General features: G+C 35.1%; 2 protein-coding genes across 7 annotated transcripts; one reads left to right on the top strand and one right to left on the bottom strand.

Annotated features, from left to right (window-relative positions):
* Positions 1-2162: 2162 nt before the first annotated feature.
* LOC110661879 (nucleolin 1) lies at positions 2163-10343 on the top strand. Of its 6 annotated transcripts, XM_021820686.2 has the most exons (22): positions 2163-2268; positions 2355-2395; positions 2483-2531; positions 3066-3238; positions 4824-4907; positions 5019-5162; positions 5277-5363; positions 5455-5592; positions 5752-5865; positions 6031-6156; positions 6318-6425; positions 6580-6696; positions 6815-6886; positions 7644-7754; positions 8034-8114; positions 8205-8296; positions 8370-8487; positions 8597-8694; positions 8773-8866; positions 8952-9043; positions 9621-9895; positions 10095-10343. In XM_021820686.2, the coding sequence occupies exons 2-22, from the start codon at positions 2363-2365 to the stop codon at positions 10127-10129; spliced, it is 2241 nt and encodes a 746-aa protein (XP_021676378.2). In that variant the 5' UTR covers positions 2163-2268; positions 2355-2362; the 3' UTR covers positions 10130-10343. The 6 variants fall into 6 exon arrangements, with proteins under 6 accessions (XP_021676378.2, XP_021676377.2, XP_021676380.2 ...); XM_021820685.2 differs by having other exon boundaries at positions 2255-2395; XM_021820688.2 differs by lacking the exon at positions 2163-2268 and having other exon boundaries at positions 2279-2395; positions 5458-5592.
* Positions 10344-10546: 203 nt separating this feature from the next.
* LOC110661880 (endoglucanase 5) lies at positions 10547-14664 on the bottom strand. Its single transcript, XM_021820692.2, has 10 exons — positions 14461-14664; positions 14057-14269; positions 13294-13494; positions 13025-13111; positions 12738-12902; positions 12341-12464; positions 12077-12240; positions 11630-11966; positions 11464-11508; positions 10547-11022 (listed from the first exon to the last, which is right to left on the bottom strand). Exons 1-10 carry the CDS (start codon positions 14662-14664, stop codon positions 10733-10735), a joined length of 1830 nt encoding a protein of 609 aa, XP_021676384.2. The 3' UTR covers positions 10547-10732.
* Between the last annotated feature and the right edge of the window lie 7223 nt (positions 14665-21887).

The raw sequence follows: 21887 nt of genomic DNA, 5'->3' as shown, positions 1-21887 counted from the left end.
TCAACCAAGTGACTCAAGTTACTGTTCATGCACTGTAGATATGGTAAATTTCTGCAGAATGCATATCCGGACAGCTTGGGTTTTTGAGCCATATCTGGAGCTACAAAACTCCAAATGGAGTGATTCAAAAAAGGAAATTCAACTAGACAAAATAAGGAACAACTTTCATGTTTTACATTTCCTCAAATTCCAACAGTAACAGTGTCCAATGGAACAGTGAAGTTGACTCACCAAAATTGAAAAATCTGTTTGTGTTGAGTTACACTTTGGAATGGCAAAAATACTTAATGCCAACAAGTTTTAAACACCAAATGTGGTATGTTGGGAGTGCCAAAGTTGATGTACACATTTTTATTCTAAAAGTCAACATTTTTGTTGACCAATGATGAATAGTAACACCAAAAAAATTGAAATTCACAAATTGACAAATTTAAGAGTTTCAAATGCCCTAGTATACCTAACAAGATTGGTTTGGATAGTTTGGCATGCCAATAGGGTTCGATTAGCGATCGCACATGGCAAAAATGCCATTCAGTGATTTCATGGCTTTTAGCCATTCGACTTTGTATTGAGACTTGGCCTTGTGCGAATATTATTTATAGCTTGTTAGTGCTCATTGCACACCGAGATACGTATGTGACCGATGGTGTGACGCCCGAGGTACTAGGTACCCAGTGCCAGTTTACACGTTATCGAGTCCAGTCATCTAGTGTAGGTTACTTGGGGCAACCAAATGAATAAAAGTGAACAACGTAAATGAAACAATGAATATATCAATACCAAACAAAGAAAGCATACACATTCTATACACATTTATTTTCTTGCTATTTTCTTTTATTATATTATTGCACCACTAAGCATTATTGCTTAGCGCGTTGCTTTTGCCACACGTAGGTACTGGAGATTCCGATCGCGAGCCCAGTAGACCACGTGATCGGGTGAGTCCATCCGACAGCTTCGCTGTCCGTGTCACCTCGTCACTGCAGGTGCATTGGTAGGACACTAGATGTCATTTTGTCATTTTGTAATTAACTTTTTATTTTCTCATATGTATTTGGGATTTATGTAATGTATTTTGAGGTTCATGTAAATAATAAAGATTTATGGTCATGTATGGTATTAATTTGGGTATTTAATGGTTGTTTATATATGAGAACCCTGAGAAAGGGATGTTTTGAGAAATGAAAAGGTTGTTGAGACCTGAAATTGACAAATTATTGAGATATTGATATTGAGTTTTGTTGATAATATTGGAGTTGAGTATGAATGAAATTGTATATTGGAAGTGTTTTTAACAGTGTTCAAGAACTGCTTTTCTCCATTTTTGCCAGATTCACGGATTTTCCTTAAAATCTTCGGAACCTCAAATGAATAATACTTTTGATAAATGGTTAAAACAAATCATATTTCATAAATTAACTTCAAAAGCATGACACAAATTAAGTAAGGTATATTAGAGAGTGCCAGTACACCGTGTGGCATTACTTACTCGGGTATATTGTACACGGGTAAGGGGTGTCACAACTTGAAATTATTGTGCAATTTTAATATTTTCTTGACTTTTCTTGTTACTTTGAAGGCCAATATGCTAGCATTGCTTAGGGTGATTCCCTTCCTTGAATACTTAGCCTAAAATCACCCACTTAAGTTCTCTTAACATGTCAAACTTCTCATTTTCAATTTCTTTGCTATAATGAGTTTGAGTTAGCCCTTGTGATGCCCTAGCTTTCGCCCTTGTGTTGGTCCTTTAAAGACTATAGTGCGTTGGCTCCATTCTCCATCATCAGTTGTATTTTTTATTTTTCACTTACTAATTTTTTTTATTTTATTTAATTACATTTTATAAAATTTTATATTTAATTGATATTAAATATAAGTAAGATTAAGAATAATAAATTTATATGAATCCTAAAATTAAAGATTTTAAATTTATATAAATATTAAAATTAATTTAAATAATAAAAATATAATTGTAATTAATTTAAAGAATGAATGACATTTTTGAGCAAGTCAATATTCTCTCCTTCTCATATTTATAAATAGCATAAGATAGACTAATTTATTGAATTATTAAAATATTAAGGATTAAATAAGTAGCTTTAAAATTTAGAAGGACTAAGTTGTAGATTTTATTAAATTTAAGAAATTAAGTTATAATTTATCCGATGGGGCTGTGCCTGCACCCGGTCTTAACCTAGGCTCGCGGGACGCTAAAACCCTAGCCAAAACCCCCACGCTTCTACCATTACTCGCGTATAAATACAGCAGGTTCAGCGGCTAGTAGCTCATCTCTCTGAAAACCCTTTTTCACTTTACTCCCGACTCTAATCTAAATCAGTTCTTACTTTTTTCAGTTATTATTATGGGCAAATCTAGCAAGAAATCAACCCCCAAAGTACTCTCCTTTCTGATTTAGTTATGATTTCAATCTCTGGACTATTGATTTTCGTTTTAAGCTTATGTGATTGTTACTTGTGTTTAGGTTGACGCAGCCCCTGCTGTAACCCCTTTCTTGAAGTCTGCAAAGAAAGGTATAATCTTAATTTTAATTCACATTTCAATTTCCTTGATGTTTGATTCGTTTTTTTTTTTTTTAATTGTCTATTATGTCTAGCCTTTTGAACGTTGAAGTTGTAGGTGTTTGTTAGTTGGTGTACTGCTGTTTGAATTTAGAGGGAAAGAGCACGGCTTTGTAGTCCTTTTGTTTTAGAGTATTTGATGTTCATGTTATATTGTTTAATGTTTTAATAATATGTATTCTTATGATTTAGGATGCTGTATGCGCTTTTTTTTTTTTTTTTTTTTTTTTGAGTCTGTTGAGCATTTGGCATCTTTTTTTTTTTTCATGATTTCTTTTACCTTTTCGTAATTCTGTTTTGGGGCTTGAAACTTTTCACGAACCTCAGTTCAAGTTTGCAGCATAATTTGAGATGAAAAAAAAAAAATTGAAAAGAAGTGGACAATTGATACAATGGATGTGTTCCATATGTAATTTTTTTTTTCTGAGTATTTTTCTACCTCATTATTTTTATTGTTTTCTGGGGTTTTGGATTTTTGGCTTGTAGGTAAGAGAGAAGCTGAAGAAGCAATAGAGAAGCTTGTTAGTGCAAAGAAACAGAAGATAGATGAGGGAGTAAAACATGCCCTTAAGAAAGAAAAGGTTGAAGTTAAGACTCATAAAAAGAAGAAAGAGGAGTCCAGTAGTTCTAATGACTCTTCTTCTGAGGAAGAACTGAAGGTAACTACATTTTATTTGATTACTATCATATTGCTCTCATATTAATGATTTGATTGCTTTGTCTTAGGGTAATTTGCACTCACCCTCTCTAAAGTTTGGGGTGTTTCACGTCAATCCCTCAACTTTAATTTGTGACCAAAAAATCCTTAAACTTTAGTTTCAGTATCATAAAAGTCTTTTACCTGTTTTAGCAAGTCAATGGTTTACTAAAAGTTAAATTACCTAAATACCCTCCTAACGCCTCTTATTCTCTTTATTTTTTTAATGTTTGTAATTAATTATAATAACTTGAATTTTTTAATTTATATTTTATTATTATTATTATTATTATTATTATTATTATTATTATTATTATTATTTTAACATTATATTATAAATTTTGAGTAAAAAAATTGATGCCACCTATCCCTCACCAATTATTGCCAACCACTTGGATTTCAACGAGACCCTCTGTACACCTCAGTTCACATGAGCAACCCTCTGAGACCCCATCAATGGCAGAAGGCAACAACAGGACCGCCAGTTTTTTGTTAGGACAGAGAAATGGGAAGTCGTGAGCTTCCCTACCTCAATCCAGTCGCTACAAATGGTGATTGAGTTGAGACTTGCCTCTGTACACCTCAGTTCACGTCAGCGACCCTCTGAGACCCCATCAATGGCAGAAGGCAACAACAGGACCGCCGGTTTTTTGTTGGGAGAGAGAAATGGGGAGCTGTGAGCTTTCGTACCTTGATCCAGTCACTACAAATGGTGATTGAGTAGATACATGCCTCTGTAATCAGCCCGTCCGTACAAACCCAGTCGCTACAAATGGTGATTGAGTCGAGACATGCCTCTATACGTCAGCCCATCTGTAAAAACCTGGAGCTGTTGAAAATGCGAAGATTGAAGCTCTAGGTAGAGAGAATCTAGCCGGTTGAGCCGCGACCGTAAACCCAACCTACCGGATCTTTGTTTTCTCATTGCATTATAATTAAATTAAATTATTAGTGATATAAATAAATTTAATTAATGTAATTTTGATTCTTAAAATTAAGCTTTCAGTATTTTATATATGTCTGAAATTTCTAATAGTTTTTCTATATTTTATGTAAAAATATTCAAATTTTAAATATTATTATTAGATATTTTTAATTTATAAATAAAATAAAATAAAATGTTTCTATAAATAAATAATTATATTCTTAATATTTATCGACTATTAATTATATACATTAAAAAATAAAAGAATGAGGAGTGTTAAGAGGTGGGTATTTAGGTAATTTTAACTTTTAGTAAACCTTAAACCTGCTACAACAGGTAAAACAGGCAAAGAGGGACTTTTGTGATACTAAATTAAAATTTAAGGATTTTTTGGTAACAAACTGAAGTTGAGGTTTTGACATGATACACCCCCTAAAGTTCAGGGGCAATTTGTGCAAGTTACCCCTTTGTCTTATTCTGTAATTGTGTTTCAACTGTCTTGGGAGTTGCATTGCAACTTTTTTACATGAGAGCAAAAACTTTGTGAAGACAATAGTGCAATTATTAGGACTTTTTTTGTTTGACTGGTTTGGTTTGATCATGTTTATCAAAATACTTCTAGGCCAAAGTTGTATCCACAAAGGAACAAAAGGCAAGAAAACCACCTGTCCAAGAATCTAGTAGTGAAGAATCCTCTTCAGAAGAAGTGAGCATTCTCTCTCTCTCTCTCTCTCTCTCTCTCTCTCTCTCTCTCTCCCCATTTTGTTTTTTTTTTTGTTATCTTTTTTTAGAACTAATTTGATTTAATTTTATACAGGAGGCTCCCCCCAAAGCTACTCTTCTTTTGAAGAAGCAGCTAACAGCCGCAAAAAATGGCTCTGTTGGTGCTTCTGGTACAAAAGGCAAGGAGAATAGCAGTTCAGATTCTTCAGATGATGAATCTGGTGATGAAGAGTTGAATGTACTAGGCTAGGCATTTTGCTAAATGATTAGGAACAAATTGCTATATATGTGAAGACATGTTATTTTCTGGTAATTATGTTCTTGTAATTTTCTTATGTCATTTTAAAATCAGGTTAAAGGTGCAGCCAAGAAAGGTGTCAAGGCTACAAAACCACTTGTTGATGAATCTAGCAGTGAGGATGAGTCCTCTTCTGATGAGGTAACATTGAATCAAATGCGGTGATGATTTCTCCTCTCTCTTTTTAATTTCTTTATTTTTGGTTTGGTTTAATACTTCAATTTTTGCACAGAAGCCTCATGCCAAAGTTGCTCTGCCACCAAAGCAGCAGTTAGATGCCAAAAATGGGACAGTTGGTGCTCGTCCTAAGAAAAGCAAGGATGATACCAGCAGTTCAGAATCTTCAGATGATGAATCTGATGAGGATGAGGTTAATTTTACTGGCATCTTGCAGATTGCTCAACAATTTCATTGGCCATTTGTCTTGACATTTGTGTATGATGATGAGGATGTTGGTGGATGGCATTTGTTTTGACATGATTTCAGTCATATTATTCAATATTTACATCTTGGTTTATTTCAAATGCAGAAAAAGTCTTCTCAAGCTTCCCAAGTGAAGAAGTTGCCAGAAACTGTCACTAAAAAAGCATCTCATACAAGTTCTGAGGAGTCGGACTCAGATAGCTCCTCAGATGAGCAAACTGTGAGCACTGCCTATTCTGTTTCTTTTACAATGTTTATTAAAAAAATAGGAGCTGAGACCAAATATCACATAATAATTATTCTTACCATCTTACTTTGATCTAAACCTTTGTCGGAATTGAATTATAGTAGCGACCCTATTGACCATCACTATATTTGTATGTAGGAGTTACCTGCAAAGGCTTCAGCTCCACAGATTGTTCCACAGGGAACTACCAAAAAAAATGCTGAACCAAGTAGTAGCTCTGATGAAAGTGAGAGCTGTGATGACAGTGATTCTGATGAAGAAAAGGTATCTTTATCACATTTTACTGCTGCTTGCATACGTGGATATCGTGCATGTTAAAATATCAGGAGTTTGTTTTATCAAAGAATTTGAATTTCCTCCACAGTAGCACGTTCATCAAGTCATAGCTAGTGAACTGAATTGCCCTCCATATTGTGTTTTTGTAGGCTGCTTCTGCAAAGGCCCCTGCTTCTAAGAGGGTTGCTTTACCAGCTACAAATAACAAAGCTCAATCTAGTGATGATTCTGATGATAGTGATTCTGATAAGGATAAGGTGTCTTTCTTACCCTTATTTAATTTATATGTATCTAATGGATCATAATGAATTTTGAGATTTTCCCATCCATGCACCTATAAAGAAAGTTCTAGTATTTATCTGCTCTATTTTCTATGTGGATTCTACTAATCCCTTTCTTCTGCTCTTCTAGGGCACAACCACAAAGGCAATAACAGCTGTTTTGAAAGTGCAGACATCAGAAAAGAGTGACGGGAATGGCAGTTCTGAAAGCGACTCTGATGACTCTGACTCTGACTCTGACTCTGATGTGAGAACATTGCACAGAATTAATTTATGCTAGTGTCTTGATATTCTTTGTTGGATTTATTTCTTGCAAAGCTGTGTGTCTTTACTACAATGTGGTAATTCTCATTTGTATTCTTCAGGCTTCTGCAGCCAAGGCTGCTGTTGGTTCAAAAAGGCCATCTTCAGTGGCTCAAACTAAGGAATCAAAAAAGGTTAATGTTTCCCCCAACACTCTTTTTCCTCTGTAATATAAGGTGTTGACTTTTTGTCTGGGGCCAAGGGAGTTGGATCTCAAGATTTGCTGGCTGCTTGTGGAATGGGCTTGGATTTGGACTAACCATCACCAAAATGGCTAAGCTCTTTTGTTTTGGTTGCCTTGAATTTTATATGGCTTTCTTTCTTTATCATTTGCTGTGTGGGACTTTGTCCCCTTAACCTCACTTCCAACATTTCCCCTCAAGTGCAACTAAGCTTGGCCTGTTGAGGCCCAATTATCACTTGTATTGTATCCTTGATGGCCTTGCACTTGTGCTCCTCCCTTTTTCAGCTCAGTCCCAGGATCTTTGTGGCTGTTGGGCTTAACCGCTTTGATACCATGAAGAAACTTGTAATTGTATTGATTCATTCTAATGATTACAAAGGTGTACATATATAGTTATAGAAAATAATCCTATCTAAAAGGAAAATAAATATTATAAAATCAGTGAGAGATTACGTCAAGATTACAAAATATTCAGAATTCAAATTAAGGTAAAAATAAAGCAGGAAATGAGGTTGAAATGAAGGTGAAATCCAAGCTGAATCATAGGAGAAAATCTCTGATTCCAACATGAGGTTAATGTTTGCAAATTTTGTGTCTTTTCCCTCTTAAATTACTAGAAGGGAATGCTTTCAATTGTTATGAATTTATGATGTTCTATCATTTTCATTTGCTGCTGGCAAGTATCTTTGCACAATTTTGTGCTGTAGGTTAAGATAGCTCAAAAGGAAAGCAGCAGTTCTGAGGAGAGCTCCAGTGATAGTTCAGATGATGAAGAAGAAAGCGAGGATGATAAACCTGTGAAAACCCCAAAGAAAAATGTAAAGTTATCCCTCTTCACTGTATGATAGAAAGATGTACTGGTTTGATTTTGAAAAAGTGATAATGTTTTTGGTAAATTTAGGAGCACATGCATTGTTAGGGTAATGCACATTTGGCACCAATCGTATTTTGAGGCATTGCTTTGTGCCTTATTGAATGTGGGCAATTTCATATAGTTATCTATGAACCTTTATACTTTTATCTATGAACCTTTATACTTTTGGCTTCGATCATATCGGTGCCTAATTTTGTGTAACACTAATATTACTTGATAACAGGGCGCTGATGTGGAAATGGTAGATGTTGCAACTCCACAGGCAACTGCCAAGAAGGCTGATTTGCAATCTGCTAAGAAAGCTGTAATCCACCATTTTGCTCTTGTTTTTTGGCACTTGCACTATACACGTGGACCAATTGTGAACAACAATGTTTTCCCCCTTTTTATGCAGCCCAAAACTCCAGTTACTCCTGAGGTTCAGTCTATGGGATCAAAGACATTGTTTGTTGGCAACTTACCTTTTCAAGTTGAACGAGCTGATGTGTATGTCTCGAGCATCTTAGCATCCTATAGAAGTTCTGTGTTGATTTGCTTTTGATAATTTTTCTTCCTGCAGGGAAAGTTTCTTTGAAGGTGCTGGTCAAATTGTTGATGTGCGCTTTGCTATGGACAACGATCAGAGGTTTAAGGGCTTTGGACATGTTGAGTTTAGCACAGCTGAAGCAGCACAGAAGGTTGGAGTCCTTATTGGCCTTTACAGTAGGAAGCATTTTACATTTCAGCACCAATTATGTCATCATATATGGGTCGATGTGTTAAATACTCCCATTTTCCTTTTTTTAGGCTCTTAAATTGAATGGTCAAAGTTTAAATGGCCGGCGACTTAGACTTGATTTGGCACGTGAAAGGGGTGAAAGGGGTTCGTTCGCACCTTATAGCGGGTACAGATTTCTACCAGCATATATTTAGGATGCTCAAATTCAATGAATTTGTTATCCCTTGAATTTTACCCTTTGCAGCAGCAGAGACAATAACTCAATTCATAAGGGAGGGAGAGGCCAGGCTCAGAAGATATTTGTCAGGGGGTTTGATAAGTCCCGTGGTGAGGATCAGGTAATTCTTTGCCACTCACTAAATGAGCTTTAGTTGTTTTGGTTTTCTTAAATGTTCATGTGCGCATGGATTCAAATCTTAACAGATTAGGAGTGCCCTTGGGGAGCATTTTGAAGCTTGTGGAGAGGTTACTAGAATATCTATCCCAACAGATTATGAGACTGGTGCTATTAAGGGGTTGGTATTTTTTCTACTCTTTTGCTGGATTTGTTGTCTTCTAGAGGCATATGACATCAGCTTGTATAATTTTTCTCTGCAGTGATGTGTCCATAATTTTGATTCAGGTTTCTAGAAACTATTTAGAGTTTGTATAATTGGTACAGTTTAATCTCTCTCTCTCTCGTGTATATTTGTCCTCTGGCCTCTGGGTCTACATGTGCTGCATAGTTCAACTGATTGTAATTTGATATTTATCCACTTCATGATATGCATGCTTGGTTTGGAGTAAGGCAGCAATATTGCGAAAGCTGGCAATTGTTGTGGCATGTAGTTTTAGAAACATTCTTTATAGAAATCTTTATTTTTTAGAATTCTTTTTATGATTTATCTACCTCAGTTTCAATTAACAGTAAATTATATTTGCTGAATATTAGTTTGGCAAATGAAGGGGAAAACCCACAAAAACTATTAATGTCACCATTTTAAGTGGACTTGTATTGTACACACGGTAATGTGTAAATTGCTTTTCAAACATTTGAACTTTGGCGTCTGATATGATTCTGCCCCTTGGTTCTTGATTGCAAACTTATTGCAGGATGGCTTACTTGGAATTCAAGGATGCTGAGGGTTTCAACAAAGCTTTAGAGCTTAGTGGCAGTCAATTTGGAGATCAGTACTTAACTGTTGAAGAGGCAAAACCACCAAGGAGTGATAACCGTGATGGCTGGGGTAGTGGCAGCAGTGGAGGCCGAAGCAGTGGAGGGAGGAGTGGTGGTAGAGATGGTGGTGGCCGTTTTGGGGGTAGAGGTGGTGGTCGTGGCAGAGGACGTGCAACACCCAATAAGCCTAGGGTGACTGCAGCTGCCACAGGTAATTCTGAATTTCTGATCTCTATTATTGCTGGTTTCACCGAGTCCTGGCATTATTTGTATATAATATAGAAAAGTATTGATTATTTATATGCTTATCTGTGGAAGTGAATGTTAGATTTCAGTGTTTTGCTTGTCTTAGATTTAGATGCTGTACTGGATTTTGATATTGATTTCTATGTCTTCTGCACCAATGCCAGGGAAGAAGACAACATTTCAAGATGATGATGAGTGAAGGTAGAGTAGAGAACAATTGAAGTATGTTTGCCTAATTTGAAGTGTTAATTTTTGGAAGCCTGTTGGCCCACAAGATTTTGTTTGGTTTGTTGACTTAGCATCAGGTGGTATTTGAATTTCCATATTATCTTATACTTAAATGGGTACAATGATAGTTTGTAATTTCCATGATTATTTTCTATTTATTCAAATGAAGTTGGTGATTGCTTGTATATGTGCAGGATAGCGGTGCCTAATACCCTATCATTTGCCTATAGATTAGAAATCTTAGGATCTGACCTTAAAAAATGTATGTTTCACAGCTAAAAATGTTAGTACTTGTTCACTGAAAAAAGTTGGATAAAAATTCCAATTTTTGTCAATGGATTTGGAATTTTGATTTCAAAAGTTTAGAATTAAAATCCATATTGTTGGGTATTTGTCTTATCACGAGGATGGAAACCTGCTGTTTTCGTATAGGAATATTGATTCTTCAAGAAAGTTCAATTTCCTGACGTGCGGCATGCAATTGCAAAATTGTTGTGGAAGCTGATCTTTTATCCAATCAGCAAATTGGAATGGAAAATTACTATGGTACAAAATCTCCCAAAAAAGAAATGTGTCAATGGTAACTCCGAATCGAAATTTTTGCTTGGGGGCCACCTTGAACGTAAACAAAGCTGTACTCTGAGGAAGGTTTCAAGACTTTGAGCCGTCGAGGAAGCTCATAAGTATTCTTTTCTGGCGTTGGAGAGAGACCCCAAAGAGGCCCTGAAAGGTCCTCTATCACCAACTTTAGGTCTGTAATTGGCTTCTGGGATATGTTCTTGATTATTACCTTGTGGCGATAATACGTTGACGTTCCAACAGCCCATGTGTTAGTTATGGTGTGAAGGAATTCCGCTGGGACCCCTGCATTACAAAATAATTAAAAAAAAAAAAGATCATTGCACGCGTGTAGCTTATGAATTCCCTTAATGCATAAATTTATCCCTGATTTTATATTTTACTCTTTTCGTACTCTACTTTTTTCCTTTAAATTTCATTATGCGGTGTATTTGAAGCGGCGTGGAAATAGGTGCATATTTATTAATGCCTTGTGGATTTCAAGACCCAAATCTTGCCAAAGAAGATGCGCTTGATGACCTGATGATTCATAGTGGAATTCTTGGAGTTAAGGGTTGAATTTTATTGCTTACCTAAGCTTGTGTTGGGTACTTGTGTCTTTTGGTGGTAGAAAACTGTAATATTAATTTGAAGGGCATGAATTGGATTCAGATGATGGAAGATGTATGTTTGGGAAAAGGTAAAAATAAAATAAAATTCTGTAGTAAAGAAGACATGGTTACTCACCTGGTGTCGTTGTATGGGGAACTGGTGATTCTTCATGATAGTATCCTGCAAAAATCAGTCAATTGAAACCAATCAAAATTAGTTTATGGGTATTAATTAAGCAGCAGTTAAAACTGTTTTCGACTGATTGAAGAAACAGTTGAAACTCTCTTGGATAGATCCCTACCTGTTGCTCCTCCATATACACTATGAAGCTTGGAGAAGAGGCCAACAAGAGGAGCATTGCCAGAAAGTGTAGGTTCAGTTTGTTCATAGTTAGAACGGTCATCAGAGAAGTTATCATTCTGATCAGGACCTCCGACGAGGGCTCCAAATATGCAATTAGGATTTCCCTCCGAACGACGATACCATGTTTCGAATCCTTGCACGCATTCAACAACGGAGTGGAGAGCAAATATAGAGGCAATGGAAGAACCCCTGTGGTGAACATGGATTGGATATTTTGTTCCATATCCAACCAAGTAGCTTATGGTTTTGGGGTTTTTACCAAGAATGTAATCAGCCTGTGCAATCAAATTAATATGATCAGAAATTGCCAAGTTTTTAACAGAACTATCACATACATTTAAGATCAATACCAAATCCAATATTTGTTGTACAGTGTCTCAAGTACCTGCGATTTGGCAAAATTGAGGAGCTCCTGAGGTGGGATCTGCCCTTCTGGACAACTAAGCTTGGCATTTGCAGCTGAAAGATAATCAGAGTAGATGGAAAGAAGAAGTGCCGCAGCAGAGGCATACTGCAAGTTGTTCCATTCTCGAACGTACATTAAACCCCCTGGTAAACATGCAAAATTAGAAAATTTTCAAACTGATCAAATGAACTGCATAAAAATTTAATAACCATTAGAAAAGGTATTGAAAGAGATCAGACTAACCAGGAGTTGTCTGGATGTCGTAGCCGTCATTCTTTTTCAGACAAGCACATGCAAAGCAATCTGCTTTGGCTTGATATTGCTTTAGGGTGGCAGTGTATGCGCCACCACGTCCTTCTAGCAGTATCTGCACCCAGTGTTCAATTTTGTGTCACAGGTTTAGAATATTTTTGTTAATAAGGAATTGTTCTACTGAAATTTTCCTTGTTGGAAGAAGGAACAAGGCCAAGGGAGGATACAAATCAACAACAATTTTTTTTTATATATAATGTATATTGCTGGGGCTGGGGGTGTTCTTAGCCTTTATAGCTGGGGTGTTCCTATCCCAATTTAATTAATAACTTTTGACTGTTTACTTTAAGTGAATCCTGATGAAGAGCTCTTGAATTAAAATTAGTACCTTGGAAAGAAGGATTTGTAAACCAGCATATTTATTGTCCCAAGAGAATTCTTTGACTGCCCATCCAGTTCCACTCATATACAGAGCATTGTCCACCACATACTTGAGGTAGTACTCATCATCGGTTGCCCGATACAGCCATGCTGCAGCCCACAATAACTCATCCTAAAACATTGAAAAAAGTTGTTTAACGAAAAAACAAAAAAAAATTTAATAACAGATTAACTAGTTATAATTATTAATGCACATTTTATACAATGCAGGCAAGGACCGTATATTTTACTAACCGAGTAGCCCGAGGAAGAGTAGAATTGCTTAGCATTCTGAATGGAATCATCATAAAGACCTCTAAATCTATCAGCAAATGAGAAAAGCTGCAATAGGTAAACAGAAGAAATCAATTAAATAATGCTATTGCCTTTCCACTATGTTTTTCTGAGAAAGCAATACTTTCTAAGCTAACTTCCCAAGAAGAATAGCTTCTTAATTTGCTAAAATGAACTTGTTTATAAAGACTTTTTATAACTTTAGGAGATTAATATCAAGTATTTTTCACCTGTTTTGCATGAACTAAGAGGAGAATGGAGTAGGAAGAGTTGTAAGGCTTGAAAGCTATGGATGATGCTGCCAAGGCAGCTGCAGTTTCACCAGCAAGGTCTGAACCAGGATGATATTCATCAAGCTTATAAGCAGTTCTTGGAGTTGTCATGTCCTCCGCACGCTCCCAGCAATAATGGTCGGAGTCACCATCCCCAACCTGGATTTTGAGCATTAAACCACAAAAAAAACTTTCATAAACAACAGAATTTTTTTATTTAATTTTTTTTATTGGGAGAATGTTCTGGACTCTGCAGATTGAATCAAAGAGCTTATAATTACCATACTCATTCTGTTAATTGCACTGTCTCATTGTGTGATTTTGCTATTTTTTTTTCTTTATTTAGACTCAAGTTCAAGATATCATAATACTACATATTATTCAAATGCCAGTGAATTAAAGCTCAATAGCATAACAATGAAGCATACCACACTAGTGGGCTCTAAAGAGTAGTGAAGTACATAAAAAACTTCTTTCGTGACTCAATCCGTGACCTCAAAATTAAAAATGGAGTGATTTTGAATTGCTAAACTAAACTTTATTATTAGGATTGTTGGTAGCTGGCAAATACTGGTAGCGGTTAGTGAGACAAAAAAAAAAAAAAGTTAGTTGGGAAAAAATAGCTTTCTCAAACCCACTCTATCGTTATATCCTCATCAACTTTGAGACCATCTGTGATGTAAATCAGAAATGCGTTAGCAACTACGTAATGCAAAATTACCTGAGCCCAGAGAACATTAGGCTGTGTGTGGGCCTTGATAAAGTAGTCAGTGCCCCATCTAATAGCCCACAACGTATTTCCCATTTGGTCTAATGCTGTGATCTCCTTCCTGAAATCAATAGCTCCCCATGCAAGCATTGTTACACTAAATGCCATTGGCAGCCCAAACTTCACATGATCCCCTGCATCGTAGTACCCTCCCACCAAGTCCACCTGCGCCAAATATCAACCGCTTAACATGACAATTGAGCTAGTAATCCACCCGTAAACTTGTTCATTAGGCTGCTCAGTTGGTTTTAAAGCAAATAATGCTGTAAATGTGATCCCATGGATATGACATATTTTTACGAAGGAGGAGAAAAGAAGCCTCCAAGAAAACGTTAAAATTGACAGGACATACATACCCCTTGAAGAAAGCCGTCCTTAAGGGCAGAGTCACTGCGCCACTTGACTCGATGGTTTGCAGGTAGTTTACCTGACCTCTGCGCCTCGAAAAACAGGAATGTCATATCAAGTGCTTGGCCATAGTTGAAGATTGTTGCGGTGGCTGCTTCAAGCCCAAGCATGCCTACCACCAAGATTAACATGCCAAAATGAGAGATCCTCATGGCTTAAATGATGGTGGCGGTTTAATTTAGTATGAATGGATAGATTCACATCTTGTCTGTATATATATAAGAAAGGAAGAAGAAGAAGAATAAAAGGAAGAAAATGTTTGAAGGCTGCACGTTGTGTAATGTGTAAAGACACGAAGTTGAGCCTCCCACGTTGTGTCGTGCATAAAGAATGTTTTAGTAAGCCCATGACATGGGTACTTCATTCTGTAATTGTCTACCATGCATAGATTTCTTAATTCAATTTTTGTTTCTGGTAGCCAACCTGTGACTTTATATGGGACTCAGCTATCTAACGGTGAACCAAGTTAGCATAGATCATTTGGTTTAATTTTATTTTTTCATTTATTTATTTTTATTTTTCTTATTTAAAGTATATATTAATTAAATTCAATTTATTATATATAATAAGTAATTTTAAAATGTTAGTTAAAATTCTTTTAATAATAGTCGAAATTATTTGATAAATTAATACTAAGTCACTTAAGAAATAATAATAATGATAATGACGATGGGAAAATAATTTTTGACAAGACGAGTAAAAGAAATTCACTATAGTAAAATCGAAGAAATGAAGAATTTAATTAATAGCTTAACTCTTCTCCTTGTGTATTCTATTACAAATTGAAAAATATTTAGCTATATTAGGTGAAGTAAACTATTTAATCAACAATACTAATTTTTGTAAAGCTTCTTTTTCATTATGCTCTCTCATTGTGCTCTTTCTCCCCCTGAGAACTACTGTGTTATTATTATTATTTTTTGGTTAAATCCTGGTGCTAATTACTTGAATGAGAATTAACATGATAGATATAGTGTAATACCCCTTACCCGTCTACAGTGTAGCAGAGCAAGGCGTGCCACATTTGATACCGGATCACCCTATCTTGTCTTGTCTTATACCGTATTAATTTAATTTCCATTTAGTCATATTATCCCATGCGTTAGAAATTTTATTTTTATAGAAACCCGGACAGAGTTTTCTCTGTTTTGTTAGCGTTTGGTAGGATTCCACTATTTACCTGTTAAAAACAGTTTCATATCCATCTCTTTTTTTCATATATCATATCATGTCATCATTTGCTCATATAAATTTCTCATATTCATTTCAAGTAAATAAATTTCATTTCATTCATGTAAAATTCATATACAATAATTTACAATTTATATTATAGACCCAAAATGCATTACATCTTTTTCTTATGTACAATGAATCAAAAAGTACAAAACATAAAACCATGGGCCCTACCAAGTGCACAGCTGAGGTGACTCCAACTCTAATACAGATCTGATCAAACTCTCTATCAGAGCACTACTGCTGTTGCTACTGCTGGTCTCTAGTACCAACGCGATGGAAAAACCAACGCGCTAAGCATAATACTTAGTGGTACATAAATTAAAGTAAAAATAAATAAATAATTAAAGATAATTATTCCCTGTATAATTTCACAAAGAAATGTAGATTTCATAAATTTTGAGTCATTTACATATTTATTATCAGGATCTTTTCTGTTCACTTATTCTATATTCAGTCTTATTAAGTTCATATCAGTGCCCAAGTAACCTATAACAGACTATAAAGACTGGATACACGAGAGTATACTAGTTAGACATCCGTATGTCTATAATGTATGCATCTGTCATGTCAGGCACAAGGCCAGCGGGCAGGCATAAAGCCAGAAATCATATCAAGCACAATTTCCAATGGCCAGGCATAAAGCCAGAGGAATAACCATATCAGACAGATATTATCTATCAATGATCATTCAAGTGGGCAGTACTGCAATTTGTAGTCCCTAATTGGTATCCCAATTGATCCAAGCTATATACATAAGTCTAGGTATACTTTGGGCAAATTAGTGCTATTATACTATTTTATGCACTATTCATAGTTACTATTTATTGGTACTATTCATTCCATTTGTAATGGGAATATAGGTCCTACATATATATTCATGTGACTTTTATGTTAGCAAATCATTTAGGCTAATTCCATACCATATAACAAGTTATTTCCTGAACCTTTCTATAGGTCTAGAAATGGTGTCTTGACTTTACTTAGCAAATTAGTTAAAATGTAGCCACTGTTTGGCCACACTTCCTTCATGGAAGTTGTTCCTTTATGTTTAAACTTTGATTTCACTTTTTGAATCGGCCAATTTGGAGTTATAGAGCTCAAGTTATGATCAATTTTCCAAGATTGGTTCATTGACCCTTTCTGTTTCCAGAACTAGGCAGATTTTAGAGTCAAATTTGTCCAGCCATTTGGGTATGTTATAGTCATTTTTAGGCCGAATATCCTTCATATGAGTTGTTACCCTATGTCTTAGGGTCACTCAGGTTCAAAACTCACAATTTTTCAAGTTCTGTAGAGTGAGTTATAGCCAATTAACTGATATGGACTAATAAACCCTGTGCCTTCAGGATTTCAGGTTCAGGTCTATGTCTTTGATTCCCATTTTATGATCCTTACACTCAAAATTTGAGGAAAGTTCCTAAATAAAACTTGGATTCCTGTTTCTTAGGTTTCCAGAACAGTTTGGCTCATCCCAATTGGAGTTCCTAATGGGAGATATGATATAAATACTGTTATGGGGTCAAGTAGCTATTTAGTTCAATTTTAGGATTTGAATTGTTGATTTGTTCTAGCAAATTGTTCAAGTTCCATCAGGTTCTGGATTTTGGTCAAAACATCAAAATTGTAGTTCTAGGTCTTATAGAGATTTTAACTTTAGAATCACTGCATTTGCAGTTTTTTGGACTAAGTTATGACATTTTTGCCAAAACTAGTCAGGTAGGTCAAAGTCCAGAATTACAGGTCAGTTTTGGTTCTGGTTAGAATTGTTAACCTAACTTTGTCTAGCAAATTGGTTGGGTTAGAGTCAGAACTAGGCTCTGTGTTCTTCATGAAAAATATGCTCCTATGTCTAATCTTTCCAATGGTTTAAGAATCAAGTCATTCTGACCTTCCTAGAGTGAGTTATGCCCATTTGAACATTTACTATTCATATGATTATTTTTCCAAGTCCAGCATGAAGTTACCCGGATTCAAGCCAATTTTAGGTCATTTTAGGTTCAGTTTCTGGGCAAGACCTCTACACTAAAAATGTAGCTTCATGTCCTAAGTTTTATCTCCAATTGGCCTCATACCAATTGGAGCAATGTGGCTCTACTTATGGCCACATAACCACACTGGACTCAAGGTCCAAAATTCCCTGCACAGAAATTCAACACTTCCAATCTTAATTCCACCCAACTACCAAACTTCAATCACATTCATTGTGTTAGTAGTATGCCCTAGAGCATATCATTTTATATGTATCTTGTACATATTTTGTTAATAAAAGGCAATTTCACTTTTCTGTTTACATAATATATTTATGTATAATAGAAAAGATCCATTGATATTTTGTTAGACATTCTATTCTTAAGTTGTTAAGAATATGAGTGACAGTATTTCTAGCATAAAGTATCATAAATTGGTTCACAATTGAGGATACTTCACAAAGGACATGACTTATCCAGAAAGATTGTAATCATGCTTGTTCCCAAGGTATTTATATGAGATATAAATAAGATGGAGTGGTGAGTCTCATGCCACATAACAAACATGATAGGCACTTATACATGATAAGTAGGCCGAACCAGTGACACTTATGACAAGCATATGGAGTTTACTCTTGTCAATGCATTGTCATATATCATATTAGTGCATATAATCATTAGACCTGAGATAACACAGTTATCTTATATATAGGTGGTTTGAGTTTGATATTGCTTTCATACTTGTACTGTGTATGGGTATATGGGCATGTGTTAGCTCCTATTAGTTATATATGGAGATAGGTGTTGATCAAGATGGAATCCATTACCCTAAGTAAAGAGGGATAAAGTCCTATGTTCATTTAATTGTTCTTGATGTTTCAAGTTCCTGGCCAGGACAGACAGATTTAGTCAAAAAAGAGTTTTTGACAAGAAAATCTAATTAATCAAGAACTGGAATTAAAAGAGAGTTTGACATTAACCATGACTCTAGCTCAAATTGGGACTTTGTAACGGAGAAATTCTAGTGCATGGTAACATATGATTAAAGGTTCATTTAAGGTATTCCTTATTACTGATTGGGTGGCCATGGCATACTATGCTATGTGTCAACCATGGTCTATGAGATGCTTGAAATGATTTAGAGAAATCATTTACGGTAAGAAAGAGTTCTAATAATATTAAGAGTTAATATCATTTCTTATTGCCAATAAGTAATGAGCCTAGTAAGTCACATATCTACACAAGCAAATCACCATTTAAAATATGATTTAATTAGTTAATTAAAGAGTTTAATTAATTAATTAAAGAGGTTTGGTTTGCAATAAGATTGCAAAGTCCCTAGCATGACTTGAAACCAAATCTAGGTTATTGGATGTATAGTGTAAATTAAATTTATATTTAATTTGATTAAATATGAATTTAATTATGAGAAATTAATTAATTAATTAATTTATATTTGATATAAATTGATTTAAAGAGGAGAAATTATAATTTTGGGTTGAGAACTTAAATTAAAGAGTAAGGGAAAATTGGTCTTTTCACAAGGTGACATGTGGCATCATGAGATGGTGACACATGGTACCATATGATCTTGCCACTTGTCTTCCTATGATGGAAGACCACATGTCATGATTTAAATGGAGCTTGACATTTGGCTTCATAGGATTAAATCAAATAATAACAAGATGGGATCTTGTGATGACATGTGGCAAGGGAGTTAGGGTTTGACCTAAGTATATAAAGAAAGATTATAAAGAAAAATAAGCCACACTCTCTCTTGTCTCTCAATTGTGATGGCAACAAGAAGTCTCCCTCTCCTTTTCAATTTCTCAATTGATTCAAAGGGAAAAACTAAGATTTCCTCTTGAATTAAATTACTAGAAAGTGTTTCTAACACCCAATACATTCATACAACGTTCACAAAGCATAGACCCCATCTTATAATTGGTTGACAAGGCATGAGAAGCCAATCTAGGGGCTGCCATTGCTACTTTTGCGTGTGCTTGTGGTGGACAAGCTAGAGGGACAATATTTGGGGTCCTAAGAGCATCCTAAGATTGCATCAATTGTGCATCAAGAGGTTAGTATCTAAAAATCCCTCTTTTAGTTAGGGTTTAATTGAATTAAATGTTAATTCATAATCTTTAATGACAAATGAAATTTTAATGAATGCTAAAATATAATTTGGTATGCAATTGGGCATTGAAAATTGATTAGGTTCATAAAAAACTTAGTATGGTGCATGTAACCTTAGAAATAATTTTTGAAATTCAAGGTTCTAATGCTCAATAATGACGCTTCCACTCCTTCACATTGCACTTCAAAATAGTCAATAAATGGTCTCAACAATGTCAATTTCAAGCCACATCACAAAATCCCCAATTTAGGTCAAAACCCTAACTTCCAATTTCATAAATTCACTTTACACATGTAATTCATGATCTAACTCATTTATACTCATCACATGCCATCACTAACAAGTTTAAGACAATTAAAACCATCAAATTATAACTCTCCCCATGGCTGCCGAAATCTAGGGTTTCTACTTATCCATTATATTCATTTAATTTCATGGAATTTCAACTCAATTCAACATGCTAACAATACTTAAAGAAGAAAAGAGGCTTGTATATTGCACTAACCTCACTTGTGACCAATCTAGACTTGCTAAACTTCAAGTTTCTCTTTAATTCTTGGCTGCCTATGGCTTCCTCAAGGTGTAGGATCAATTTTTAGTGAAGGGACTTAGGAGTTTTGGGGTGGAACAACATGGAAAATCAAGCTTTAAAGCTTGAAAATGGTGGATGGGAGAAGGACCATGGGTTTCGGCCAAGATAAGAGTGAGGAAGAAGATGAAGCTTTTAATTATTGAAATTTGTCTTATGTATTTATATTTATCCTAATGTAATTAAAGTAAATTTTTAATGATGTTATTTTGTCATCAAGCTCAAGTTATGTTTAGGTTATCATGAGGCAAGGCTGATGTCATAATTCAATTTCTTTTCTTTCTTTTCCCTTTTCCATTACACAAATTCATGATTTTAATTTGTTTTAAATGTTTTATTCTCACTCTTTTTGATTGAAATTTAGGTCAAGATTCAACATTGAGGGTGAAATGATCAAAATGCCCTTCGTCATGTTCTTCGAGTTATAGTTACCTTTACCGATTGGCTTTATTTCCTTGCATTTTCTTAACATTTTCATTATCATTAATCCTTTAATTTAATCCCAAATATTTATCTCACAGGTTTCCCCACGAGTCTGGGGTTGGTAACTGGACCCACAACTGCTTCCTAGTAAAGTCACCCATCGCCGGAACCTCAGCTCCTTTAACCTATTGGCTTTTCATTTCATTTATTTTTCCTTAATTTTTTTTTGGTCTTTATTCAATTAATTTATGTCTCCTCAACCTAATTTAAGTGTAGTTCCAGACATCTTGGTTGTTCGAATAGACGTTAGTCATCGGAACAGTAGAATGTACAAACTACCTAAAATGATGGCATTACATATAGATTGCAATTTATTTTTATGGAAATGGATAAAAAACTTTGAATTTTTCATATTTTATAATTGCATTCTAAATTAAAATATTTAATAATTTCATCCTATATTATAAGCAATTATGCAATTGCACCCTGCTGTCAGTGTCCATTACTCAATGAAATCCCCAGTTCAATTCATTCTCCCTTAATTAAGTCCTAATTAACTATAATTAAGTGAAATTATAATCTAATCAAAGTTTAAGCCCTTTTCACCCCTTTTCTCTCTCTCTCTCTCTCTCTCTCTCTCTCTCTCTCTCTTTAGGCTAAGCAATCTAAAATAAAGACGAGAAAGATACCAGCCATTTTAATCATTTCCCAGTTGCCAAATGGGAGACATAGAGGGAGTTCATGATTGTGATGGAGGCAAAGAAGAGAAAAACACAAAGACATACTTCTCAATCATGCCTGCTCCCCTAAATGCCATTGTTCTTGTTGACTAAAATATGATTTTCCTAGATACTTAATTCTAGGATGGAATTTGTACTAAAAAATGTATTTTTTGCTGACATAATCATTCTTGGCCACCAAAGTATTTACATACTCATAACATCTCATGCTTAGTTAACAATTATCTTGAGAAAATCTCTTAAACCAAATACATTATTCCTATGTAACCATAGCCAACAATGC

This window comes from Hevea brasiliensis, chromosome 6 (assembly GCF_030052815.1).
Source record: "Hevea brasiliensis isolate MT/VB/25A 57/8 chromosome 6, ASM3005281v1, whole genome shotgun sequence".
In the NCBI taxonomy this organism is placed as follows: domain Eukaryota; kingdom Viridiplantae; phylum Streptophyta; class Magnoliopsida; order Malpighiales; family Euphorbiaceae; genus Hevea; species Hevea brasiliensis.
The sequence above is the reverse complement of the archived record's forward strand: the minus strand, read 5'-3'. Positions and strand labels throughout refer to the sequence as shown.